Here is a 12,758-nt window from a genome sequence, read left to right as displayed (position 1 = left end):
CAGGTGATGACTGAGATACATTATGTACACGTCGTGTAGATATACTGGAGTATATGTTGGTCTGTTGTACAGCGCCTACATAACGTAATCACAGCCCTTGACTTTTCCACTTTCCGTTGTGTTACAAAGTAGATTTAATTGTAATTGTTTGTCAACAATCTACACAAAATACTCTAATGTCAAAGTGGAAGATTTTTTATTTAATTAATGGCTAATAAAGCACTAATATATTGATTAGATAAGTATTCACACCCCTGAGTCAATACATGTTAGAATCACCTTTGGCAGTGATTACAGCTGTGAGTCTTTCTGGGTAAAAATCTGAAGAACTTTGCAAACCTGTGTTGTACAACATTTGCCCATTATTATTTTTTACATTCTTCAAACTCTGTCGAGTTGGTTGTTGATCATTGCTGGACAGCCATTTTCATGCTGGCCTTCTAGGCAGAGTTGCAAAGAAAAAGCCATATCTCAGAATGGCTAATAAAAATAAAAGATTAAGATGGGCCAAAGATCACAGACACTGTACAAAGGAACATTTGTGAGATGCAGAAAAAATGAAAAGATGCTTTTCAGATGCTGAAAAGATCTGTCAAGCATGGTGGAGGCAATGTGATGGTCTGGGGGTGCTTTGGTGGAGGTAAAGTGGGAGATTTGTACAGGGTAAAAGGGATCTTGAAGAAGGAAGGCTATCACTCAATTTGGCAATGCCATGCCGTACCCTGTGGACGGCGCTTAATTGGAGACAATTTCCTGCTACAACAGGACAATGACCCAAAGCACAGCTCCAAACTATTTAGGGAACAAATTGACAACTAGAATTACAAAGGTCTGCAAGGCTGTAATTGCTACAAATTGAGGATTATTTGACGAAAGCAAAGTTTGAAGGACACAATTATTATTTCAGTTAAAAATCATTATTTATAACCTTGCCAACGTCTTGACTATATTTCCTATTCATTTTGCAACTCATTTCATGTAAGGACATTTCTAAGTGACCCAAACTTTTGAACAGTATTTGGCCAAGCATTATAGGTTATTGTCCTGCTGAAAGGTGGATTTGTCTCCCAGTGTCTGGTGGAAAGCAGAATGAACCAGGTGTTCCTCTAGGATTTTTCCTGTGCTTATCTCCATTCTGTTTCTTTTTATCCTAAAACTCCCTTGTCCTTGCAGATGACAAGCATACCCATAACATGATACAGCCACCACCATGCTTGAAAATATGAAGTGTGATACTCAGGGATGTGTTGGATTTGCCCCAAACATAATGCTTTGAATTCAGGACAAAAATGGCATTTCTTTGCCACATTTTTTGGCAGTGTTACTTTAGTGCCTTGTTGCAAACAGGATGATTTGGAATATTTTTATTCTGTACAGGCTTCCTTCTTTTCACTCTGTCAGTTATTTGTAAAATATATACAGTACCAGTCAAAAGTTTGGACACACCTACTCATTCAAGGGTTTTTCTTTATTTTTACTATTTTCTACATTGAAGAATGAAATAGCACATAATGTAGTAACCAAAAAAGTGTAAAACAAATCAAAAAAATATTTTCTATTTGAAATTCTTCAAAGTAGCCACCCATTGCCTTGAGCTTTGCTCACTCTTGGTATTCTCTCAACCAGCTTCATGAGGTAGTCACCTGGATTGCATTTCAATTAACAGGTGTCCCTTGTTAAAAGTTCATTTGTGGAATTTCTTTCCTTAATGTGTTTGAGCCAATCAGTTGTGTTGTGACACGGTAGGGGTGGTATACAGAAGATAGCCCTATTTGTTAAAAAACCAAGTCCATATTATGGCAAGAACAGCTCAAATAAGCAAAGAGAAACGACAGTCCACCATTACCTTAAGACATGAAGGTAGGTCAATCAAGTGCAGTTGGAAAAACCATCAAGCACTATGATGAAACTGGCTCTAATGAGGACCGCCCAGGAATGGAAGACCCAGAGTTATATCTGCTGCAGAGGATAAGTTCATTAGAGTTACCGGCCTCAGAAATTGCAGCCCAAATAAATGCTAAGTAACAGACCCGTCTCAACATCAACTGTTCAAAGGGGACTGCATGAATCAGACCTTCATGGTCGAATTGCTGCAAAGAAACCACTACTAAAGGGACACCAATAAGAAAAAGAGACTTGCTTGGGCCAAGAAACATGAGAAATGGACATTAGACCAGTGGAAATCTGTCCTTTTGAGATTTTTAGTTCGAGACGCAGAGTAGGAAAACGGATTATCTCCGCATCTGTGGGCCCCACCGTGAAGCATGGAATTGGAGGTGTGATAGTGTGGGGGTGCTTTTGCTGGTGACACTGTCTGCAATTCTTTTCGAATTCAAGGCTCATTTGTACTGTTTATACAGTGGGGCAAAAAAGTATTTAGTCAGCCACCAATTGTGCAAGTTCTCCCACTTAAAAAGATGAGAGAGGCCTGTAATTTTCATCATAAGTACACTTCAACTATGACAGACAAAATGAGAAAGAAAATCCAGAAAATCACATTGTAGGATTTTTAATGAATTTATTTGCAAATTATGGTGGAAAATAAGTATTTGGTCACCTACAAAAAAGCTAGATTTCTGGCTCTCACAGACCTGTAACTTCTTCTTTAAGAGACTCCTCTGTCCTCCACTCGTTACCTGTATTAATGGCACCTGTTTGAACTTGTCATCAGTATAAAAGACACCTGTCCACAACCTCAAACAGTCACACTCCAAACTCCACTATGGCCAAGACCAAAGAGCTGTCAAAGGACACCAAAAACAAAATTGTAGACCTGCACCAGGCTGGGAAGACTGAATCTGCAATAGGTAAGCAGCTTGGTTTGAAGAAATCAACTGTGGGAGCAATTATTAGGAAATGGAAGACATACAAGACCACTGATAATCTCCCTCGATCTGGGGCTCCACGCAAGATCTCACCCCGTGGGGTCAAAATGATCACAAAAACGGTGAGTAAATATCCCAGAACCACACGGGGGGACCTAGTGAATGACCTGCAGAGAGCTGGGACCAAAGTAACAAAGCCTACCATCAGTAACACACTACGCCGCCAGGGACTCAAATCCTGCAGTGCCAGACGTGTCCTCCTGCTTAAGCCAGTACATGTCCAGGCCCGTCTGAAGTTTGCTAGAGAGCATTTGGATGATCCAGAAGAAAATTGGGAGAATGTCATATGGTCAGATGAAACCAAAATATAACTTTTTGGTAAAAACTCAACTCGTCGTGTTTGGAGGACAAAGAATGCTGAGTTGCATCCAAATAACACCATACCTACTGTGAAGCATGGGGGTGAAAACATCATGCTTTGGGCCTGTTTTTCTGCAAAGGGACCAGGACGACTGATCCGTGTAAAGGAAAGAATGAATGGGGCCATGTACCGTGAGATTTTGAGTGAAAACCTCCTTCCATCAGCAAGGGCATTGAAGATGAAACGTGGCTGGGTCTTTCAGCATGACAATGATCCCAAACACACCGCCCAGGCAACGAAGGAGTGGCTTCGTAAGAAGCATTTCAAGGTCCTGGAGTGGCCTAGCCAGTCTCCAGATCTCAACCCCATAGAAAATCTTTGGAGGGAGTTGAAAGTCCGTGTTGTCCAGCAACACCCCCAAAACATCACTGCTCTAGAAGAGATCTGCATGGAGGAATGGGCCAAAATACCAGCAACAGTGTGTGAAAACCTTGTGAAGACTTACAGAAAACGTTTGACCTCTGTCATTGCCAACAAAGGGTATATAACAAAGTATTGAGATAAACTTTTGTTATTGACCAAATACTTATTTTCCACCATAATTTGCAAATAAATTCATAAAAAATCCTACAATGTTTTTTTCTGCATTTTTTCTTCTCATTTTGTCTGTCATAGTTGAAGTGTACCTATGATGAAAATTACAGGCCTCTCTCATCTTTAAGTGGGAGAACTTGCACAAATACTTTTTTGCCCCACTGTATATATATTTTCGTAGATCGGTGACACAAAATCTAAAATTAATAAATGTTAAATTCAGGCTGTAACACAACAAAACCTGGAAAAAGTCAAGGGATGTGAATACTTTCTGAAGGCCCGGTATCTTTAAGCAATGAGGTCCGAAGGGGTGTGGTATATTAGATAATATGCCACGGCTAAGTGCTGTTCTTACGCACGACGCGAGGTGGAGTGCCTGGATGACAGCCCTTCACCGTGGTACGTTGGCCATATACCACCAACCCCAAGGTGCCTTATTGCTATGATAAACTGGTTACCAGCATAAATAGAACAGTAAACGAGTATGTATGTGTCACCCCATGACGCAGCGTATTTCACCATGGTTTATAATTGACTATTGTTGTGTGTTCAGGTGGTGGAGGAGGATCCAACAGAGATGTCTGAGGCCACAGAAGCAACAGACGCCACAGACATCTCCGAGGCGTCTGAGGATAACAACAACAAGAAGGTGTGCGAGTCGGTTCAGCTGCCCCCCTTTCTCTCTTTACTAACCTCTCCCTCTCCGTCGAGCGTGGCGCCTTCTCTCTAACCTGTAGCTCTTGTAAAGCTCTTTCTCTGGACAGGGAAGGCACGTATTGATCACGAGAGTGTAACTGGCGTTGTGCTTTATAATGACTTCATTTTATATTCAGACTCGAGGCTTCCCTGTGTACATAGTGGGGACTGGGAGACAACAGAGGTGTGTGTTAGCGTGTAAAACGGCTGTGTGTTTTCTGCTCCTGTGTAGACTGGCGAGACGACGGATGACGAGGAGGCTCTGATTGCCTCCTACACGTACGTAGGAGCCACCACCAACATCCACCCCTACCTCTCTGCCATGGTCAACTACGCACAGCCTGTCAAGTTCCAGAGCTTCGACGTCGCAGAAGGTAGTCTCCAATTCCGGTTATGCTGAATCAATTGGTTTTGTGTGTTTTGCCGTGGTCAACTTAAAGCTTTTTGTAGAACTTCCAGAGCTATGTGGGTTAGTTGGAGTATGACGCTTTTCAGATGCTCTCTCGCTCTCTCTCTCTTTCTCTCTTCCCTTATCTCTCTCTTTTTCTCTCTCTCTTGCCCTCTCTCTCTCTCTTTCTCTCTTCCCTTCACTCTCTTTCTCTCTCTCTTGCCCTCTCTCTCTCTCTCATTCTCTCTCTCTCTCTCTCTCTCTCTCTCTCTTTTCCTCTCTCTCTCTTCCCTTATCTCTCTCGTTTTTCTCTCTCTTGCCCTCTCTCTCTCTCTTTCTCGCTTCCCTTCTCTCTCTTTCTCTCTCTCTTGCCCTCTCTCTCTCTCTTTCTCTCTTCCCTTATCTCTCGTTTTCTCTCTCTCTTGCCCCTCTCTCTCTCTTTCTCTCTTCCCTTCTCTCTCTTTCTCTCTCTCTTGCCCTCTCTCTCTCTCTTTTCCCTTCTCTCTCTCTCTCTCTCTCTCTCTCTTCTCTCCCTCTCTCGCTCTCTCGCTCTCTCTCTTCCCTTCTCTCTCTCTTTCTCTCGCTCTCTCTCTCTCTCGCTCTCTTTCTCTCTTGCCCTCTCTCTCTTGCCCTCTCTCTCTTGCCCTCTCTCTCTCTCTCTCTCTCTATTCACTCTCATTGTAACTACTTTCTCTTCTCCCTTTAGAGAGGAACATCCACCACAACATGTCGTCATTTAATGAGTCAGTGGGTCTGGGTTATCTGAAGACCAACGCCATCGAGTTTGTCAAGTATCCTTTGGTCCAGTGTCAACACTCACACAGCATGCGAATACACACAGGCAACGCAGACACAACGAAGAAACATTAAAACATCAAAAATCAACCATCTCAAAAGTAAACAACCCCAAAAATAAATGTCTCCAATATTTCCTGACCTTTAAAGTAGTCGTCCATAGTCCGTCATGCTGCTATTTATCTTAATGAATGACTGCATTAAAATCAACTGAACAAAACCAGTATCCATAGTGGGTCCTCTGGACCAGATCTGAAAGGTCGTAGCAGTTTTAGGTCACCCAGATATGAGCTGTGACAGGGAGGGTCAGACGATCCTGTACTTACGCCTTGTTTGTTTTAAAGTCTCCATCTGTGGAAAAACTGCTCAAGTTCCTCTGGGAGAGAACGATGTGCTTTTGGAATGGAGAACACACACACACACACACACACACACATTTCAGTGGGAATGCAGGACCCAAGCTGTTACTTTCTAAAAATAGGCCTGTGGTCTGTTCGACCTGCTACACACACACACACACACACACACACACACACACACACAGACCACTGTTTCAACTTCCAGACCTCAGGTGGTGTATGTACTGTGCAACCCTACAGAACACACACCATACATACACTCACACAACCCCCGCGCAACTTCCACACGCACACACACATGAACAAGCGCTCTCACACCATATCTGCGTTATGTTCCGAACATTGGCGTCCAGCTACAACAAGCGTCAGATGAGTCGGATCTACCCTAAAGGAGGCAGGGTGGACTCCAGTAATTACATGCCTCAGATCTTCTGGAACGCAGGCTGCCAGATGGTCTCCCTTAACTACCAGACCCCAGGTACTGTACTGGAGCATGTTAACCCCACCGCGCAGACAGGCTCGTACTGTAAATACAAAACGGACACACACCCCCTCACATAACCCTATGCCGCTGTCAATCCGAGGGATGAGGGATGCAACAGACACACGCACACACACACACACACACACACAAAAACAAGCCCTAGTATTTGCTTCCTGTTCATGGTTAGTCATTTTACCCCCTACAACACACATGCTCTCACAGACACACTCTCCCTCTCTCTCTGTCGCTCTCTCTCCCTCTCTCTCTGTCGCTCTCTCTCTCTCTCTCTCTTTCTCTCTTAGTCGCTCTCTTTCTCTCTCTCTTTCTGTCTCTCTCTTAGTATCTCTCTCTCTCTCTTTCTCTCTCTCTTTCTGTCTCTCTCTTAGTCTTTCTCTCTCTGCCTCTCTCACTGACACACACACACACAAACACACATTCAAGCATCTGTAGTTAGCAGATGCTGCCCCATGTCTGAGGGCAATGAGGTTGGAACATATGGCCCCCTGTGAGTGGGCATGTGTAGGGCTGGAGGGGGGTGAGTGCCGGAGGGGAGAGAGAGCGGGGGGAGAAGAGATGGTAGTGAGGTGGAAAACCTTCCTCTCTTCTCTCTCCCTCTGGGATTTTCAACAGCAACGTAGTGGTTGAAGAAGTCAACATGTCACAAATGAATTGAATCGACCTGAAAAATGTTGCCTGTGTTGCCGTAATGTGTGTGTCCGCTTCAAGAAGAGTATGTGTCTCCGCACGTGACTGTGTGCGTCTGTGATTTCCAATCTTAGTAGCACCTAAACAGACCCTCTCTCTCTCTCCTGTCTTAGATTTGGCCATGCAGTTGAACCAGGGAAAGTATGAGTACAATGGATCCTGTGGGTAGGTGTTACTGCCATTCCTCGCTCCCTCCCTCCCTCCTTTCTCTTTCTCCCCTCTCCATCCCTCCTCGTCCGTCCGTCCCTTTCTCTCCTCTCTGAAAGCTCATCAATTAAAGTGTGTCGCATCTCATTAGTGGCCGCCGGCGGCGATCGTAGCCACCGTCCTCCTCAGAGCCAATCAGATGGCAGGAGCCGGCGCTCCTCTCGCTCTGCCACTGTCTCACTGATGGGGCTCCCCGCTTTCCTCCTCTTATCCTTTCTGTCTCTCTCTCCGTTCTCTCCGTCTTTCTCTCCGTCTTTCTCTCCTCTCTCTCTGCCTCTGTCCTGGGGCTAGGCTTTCACCCCTCATGTCAGATATTTCATATGGTAGGAGATCAGTAACGACAGAAACACCCCTATCTCTTAATGCGCTTTTAATGCCACTCTCACCCTTAACTAATGTCACTCACACACACTCACACACCCCTATCTCTTAATGCTTCTTCTAATGCGACTCTCCCCCTTAATGATTGTCAGATTCATACCTCACACTATACATGTAATATTGACCCTTCTCGCTCTCTCTGTCTCTCTCTCTCTCTCTCTCTCTGTCTCTGTCTCTCTCTCTCTCTGTCTCTGTCTCTCTCTCTCTGTCTCTCTCTCTCTCTCTCTGTCTGTCTGTCTGTCTGTCTCTCTCTCTCTCTCTCTCTCTCTCTCTCTCTGTCTCTGTCTCTGTCTCTGTCTCTGTCTCTCTCTCTCTCTCTCTCTCTCTCTCTCTCTCTCTCTCTCTCTCTCTCTCTCTCTCTCTCTCTCTCTCTCTCTCTCTCTCTCTCTCTCTCTCAAGCACACACACTCACAGTCTCTCCTAATGTGTCTCCCGTCCTAACCCAACTCCCGAACACGCAGGCTAGGATCACATCGTCAGGATTCAGGCTGACTCACTGTAACCTTTTAGCACTAATGCAAGTGATATCGCACTAATGATCACTTTTGTACTCATTGGTACAACCACCAATCCTTTCATCTAGTTATGCATCTAGCTATCTCTGCAACACAATTTAGATGTGGCTCTTGTGCCCCACATTTGTAAACTCTTATACTAGCGTGTTTACAGAAAGTGTTTAAACATAGAGTCAAGAGTTTGTGTTTTTGACCCTGCTTGGCCACCGTCCCGTCGCTCTCTTCCACCAGGTATCTGTTGAAGCCAGACTTCATGCGTCGCTCAGACAGGATGTTCGACCCCTTCTCAGAAACACCTGTGGACGGGGTCATTGCTGCTACCTGCAGTGTACAGGTATGAGGTCAGGGGTTCAGAGTTCACAGGGCAGAGAGGGAGATGGAGGTAGTTGGCGTTTTGTTGTAGTCTATCTGCACATAATCACTATATAAAGGCGAATCCAAGAGAGGAAATAGATGTGCTGCGAATATTAGAGAAACCTGAATCTCGCTTGTGTGGGGGGGGTGTTCGCTTGTTTGCTCCCAGGTGTTCTCTGGTCAGTTCCTGTCTGATAAGAAGATTGGGACCTACGTGGAGGTGGACATGTACGGGCTGCCCACGGACACCATCCGCAAAGAGTTCCGCACGCGCATGGTGATGAACAACGGCCTGAACCCCGCCTACAACGAAGAGCCTTTCGTCTTCCGGAAGGTACGGAGGGACGGAAGAGGAAAAGAGAGGGAGGGAAGACGATGGAGGGACCGATAGGAGGGGAGAGGAGAGGAGAGGGGGATGGGAGAGGACAGAGGGGTGGGAGAGAGGAGGAGCGGAGCGAAGCATGGAAGAGGAGGACAAAGGGATTAGAGAGACTGAAGTAATGCCTGACAATAGAGAAGAAGAAAGGAGAGAAGAGGAAAGCGCGTATTTAGAAAGGTACAGGGAAGAGGGAACAGAAAACATGAGTTGGAATAGGATGGAAGAGACAACTAATAGTTCAGAGGTGCATGGCGGTTTACTGGTAGATACTGTCTTGGAGCTGAACACCGGAGGGAGGGGGGAGGCAGGCAGGGAGGGAGGGAGGGATGCAGGGAGGGAGAGAGGCAGGGAGGGAGGGAAGCAGGGAGGGAAGCAGGGAGGGAGGGAGAGTTGGGGTTGATTGGGGTGGAGCTGATGGCCCTGTGGTACTCAGAACTACTCAGTGTGTCTTTACTGCAGAGAACGAGGGGGGAGAAGGGGGAACAGATGCATACCATGAGAGAGAAGGCAGGACAAAGAGAAAGAGAGAGAGAGAAGAGAGCAAATAGAGGAAGAGAAGGGTACAGATATACAGTGCACTGAGCGACAGAATGGGGATAAGAGAGAGAGAGAGAGAAAGAGTAGGAGGGTAAAGGAGCGAACCAGGGAGAAAGGGAGAGAAGGAAAAATAAGGAAAAGGAGAAAGAAAGAATAAAGGAGAAAGGTAGAACAGAAAAGGAGAGCGAGAAGGACGTGGAGAACAATAGAACGGGGGGGTACGAATGTGAGGGGGGAGACTGGCTGGTCGTGCGCGGGCGTGTGTGTGTGTGTGATAGTGCTGCTCTCAGCAGAATAAGAAGTCTCTCAGCCATGACTGTGACTCCAGCTCCAACACACACCATCAATCACAGCCTGCTGCCGCAGTGCTTCGGGAGACGTACACACACACACACACACACACACACACACACACACACTGTCATCAGGAGGGCCATCTCACACGGTGCTGGAAAAATACATTCAGAGTTGCACGCACTTATACACAGACAATTACACATGTTTAGACATGCACACACACATAGACAGACACACACACACACACACACACACACACAGGTTATATCCATTTCCTGACTGTTCTTCTCCTTTATCTCTCACCTACTCTCTCCTTCCATTATTATTCATCCCTCTCTTCCCCTCGCTCTTCTCTTATCTCCAAATGCAAGGCCATTCTACGAACACACACACACACACACACACACACACACACACACACACACACACACACACACACACACACCCATTTCCTGCTTGCTGATGAGTTGATGGTTCTGTAATGTCCTTGTCTATGGGCTATTGTTGTAAACATATACAGTATAAAGCCTAGCTACAGTATGTTATCATCACTGCTGGGTATATACTATTATCATCTTTGTTCTGTATCCGTCTGCGAATTTCTCTCACACTGTGTGTTCATTCACGTGTGTGTGCGCGTACGTGCGTGCATTCCTCTTATATAAAGTGCTGAATGAAAATCCAGTCCTCATAATGTTTCTACTGTATATACTTTCACTCATTCTAGTGGAATTCATCCCTCTCTCCTCTCTCTCCCCTCTCTCCTCTCTCTCCCCTCTCCCTCTCTCTCCCCTCCGCTCTCTCTCCCCTCTCTCTCTCTCTCTCTCTCTCTCTCTCTCTCTCTCTCTCTCTCTCTCTCTCTCTCTCTCTCTCTCTCTCTCCTCCCCTCCCCCTCTCTCCCCCTCCCCCTCTCTCTCCCCTCCCACTCTCTCCCCTCTACCTCTCTCTCCCCTCCCCCTCTCTCCCCTCCCCCTCTCTCCCCTCTACCTTTTTCTCCTCTCTCCCCTCCCCTCTCTCCCCCTCCCCCTCTCTCCCCCCTCCCTCTCTCTCCCCTCCTATCTCTCACCCAGGTGATTTTACCAGACCTGGCTGTGCTGCGCATAGCTGTGTATGATGACAATAATAAGCTGATAGGTCAGAGGATTCTGCCATTGGAGGGTCTACAGGCAGGATACAGACACATCTCTCTACGCAACGAAGGGAACAAGCCTCTGTCTTTACCCACCGTCTTCTGCAACATAGTACTCAAGACCTACGTACCCGAAGGCTTCGGAGGTGAGGAGACACACACTGACACACACTCCCTTGCTAATACACAGACATAGGTTAGGGGCAGAAGACGTGTGTGTGTGTGTGTGTGTGTGTGTGTGTGTGTGTGTTCTATCTTTCTGGGGACCTAAAATCAAATGCCCACACAAGGATAGTAAAATAAGGAAAATTCTCCCTCGTGGGGACTTTTCCCACATCCCCATTAGGACAAAAGCTATTTTAAGCTTAGGGGTTAGGTTTAGGGTTACGGGTTAGGGTTATGGTAAGGGTTAGGGTTATGGTAAGGGTTAGGGTTAGGGGTTATGGAAAATAGGATTTTGAATGTAAATTAATTGTAGGTCCCCACGAGGATAGAAGAACATAACGTGTGTGTGTGTGTGTGTGTGTGTGTGTGTGTGTGTGTGAACCCCTATTGGCCTAAATACAATACAGATGTGTGCTACTGAACTTTATTGACATCTATATTAGTCAGTTATTAACACTTGAGTATGTAGACCGTATTAGCCCATACTGAATGGACCTCCGTGTGTGTGTGCGTGTGTGCATGTGCTGGGAATATGAGCTTCCATTGTCCCTTCCTCAGCTGGTCCTTTGTCTATCTCTTTCATACCACACACACAAGGTCCAATTTATATCTGCATTCAATGTATTCATAGTAGATACTGAAGTGGATGCAGAAGGATCTGGGGAGAGGGAAGGAGATGAGGGAAGACGGGAGAGGAGAGGGAGGAGAGTGGGAGAACAGGGAAGGCGAGAGGGAGGTGAACAGAGGAGAAATAGAAAAGCGGGAGAGGTAGGGAAGAAAAGCGAGGAAGAGGAAGAAAGAGGGAGAAGAAGAGGAGAAGAGACGGAAGGAAGGGCACAAACTGGGTTTCCCTTTTTCCCTCCCTCCTTCCTTCCTTCCTTCCCTCCTTCCATCCTTCCCTCAGGGTGCCCTGCCCTACAGTGTATTCTACATCAGAAGTAATGACACAGAGCAAATGATGATGGTAGCAGAGCTGGTGTAATAGCCACTTCTAGACAGACGCCGGCATGGAGATACACAAGATTGACTAGTCGTTAAGCCAATCCCAGGGGCATGGTCCGGGCAGTCGTTATGACGACAACCCAGGGCAGTGTTGAAAGGATGCGTGAATGTTCCGTATCCAAATAGAGCCGGCGTCATTTTCCGTCTTTTGCAGTAGGCTTCCATAATGTCTACTCAAACGTATACCTGCCCAGGTATATGTTAGAATGTTGTCTTCTTTTGCGTGTCTTTCTGGGAATCGACTGTGTTTAGCCTTTGAACGATGACGGAAGCCCATTGGAGTTATCAGACTTCTCCAAGTGCATCAACTTGGACATGGACAGAACGTTCCAGTCTTTTCCTGTGTGGTCTAGGTCCGTGACGATACCAGTTATCGCAATATTTTTTTTTCAAATGGCAAAACTGAAAACACGAAGTAAACCGAACTCTTCGGTCCTTTAAAAAAACTGCTGCCTGTCAAATATTGCGTGCTATAGCTTGGAAAATAAATACACGTGACTCTGGAGAACAACATAAAGAAGTTAAATCCCCTTTGTGTTTTGTTTCCTCGAGTATCGCGAAGCCCGGTATCGTCCCGGCCCTAGT

General features: G+C 46.0%; 1 protein-coding gene across 5 annotated transcripts in view; it reads left to right on the top strand.

Annotated features, from left to right (window-relative positions):
* The window catches only part of LOC139415358 (1-phosphatidylinositol 4,5-bisphosphate phosphodiesterase beta-4-like), a 136,124-nt gene that overhangs the window by 109,561 nt on the left and 13,805 nt on the right, over window positions 1-12,758 (top strand). For all 5 annotated transcript variants that reach the window (XM_071163444.1, XM_071163441.1, XM_071163440.1 and 2 more), the window contains 8 exons: window positions 4,334-4,429; window positions 4,709-4,850; window positions 5,571-5,655; window positions 6,372-6,496; window positions 7,321-7,372; window positions 8,542-8,644; window positions 8,834-8,998; window positions 10,948-11,152. In XM_071163444.1, the coding sequence (XP_071019545.1) occupies window positions 4,334-4,429; window positions 4,709-4,850; window positions 5,571-5,655; window positions 6,372-6,496; window positions 7,321-7,372; window positions 8,542-8,644; window positions 8,834-8,998; window positions 10,948-11,152 (973 nt within the window). The remainder of the gene's footprint in view (window positions 1-4,333; window positions 4,430-4,708; window positions 4,851-5,570; window positions 5,656-6,371; window positions 6,497-7,320; window positions 7,373-8,541; window positions 8,645-8,833; window positions 8,999-10,947; window positions 11,153-12,758) is intronic.

Source organism: Oncorhynchus clarkii, chromosome 8 (genome assembly GCF_045791955.1).
Source record: "Oncorhynchus clarkii lewisi isolate Uvic-CL-2024 chromosome 8, UVic_Ocla_1.0, whole genome shotgun sequence".
In the NCBI taxonomy this organism is placed as follows: domain Eukaryota; kingdom Metazoa; phylum Chordata; class Actinopteri; order Salmoniformes; family Salmonidae; genus Oncorhynchus; species Oncorhynchus clarkii.
Note: the sequence above shows the minus strand (reverse complement) of the source record. Positions and strands in the feature narration are given on the sequence as shown.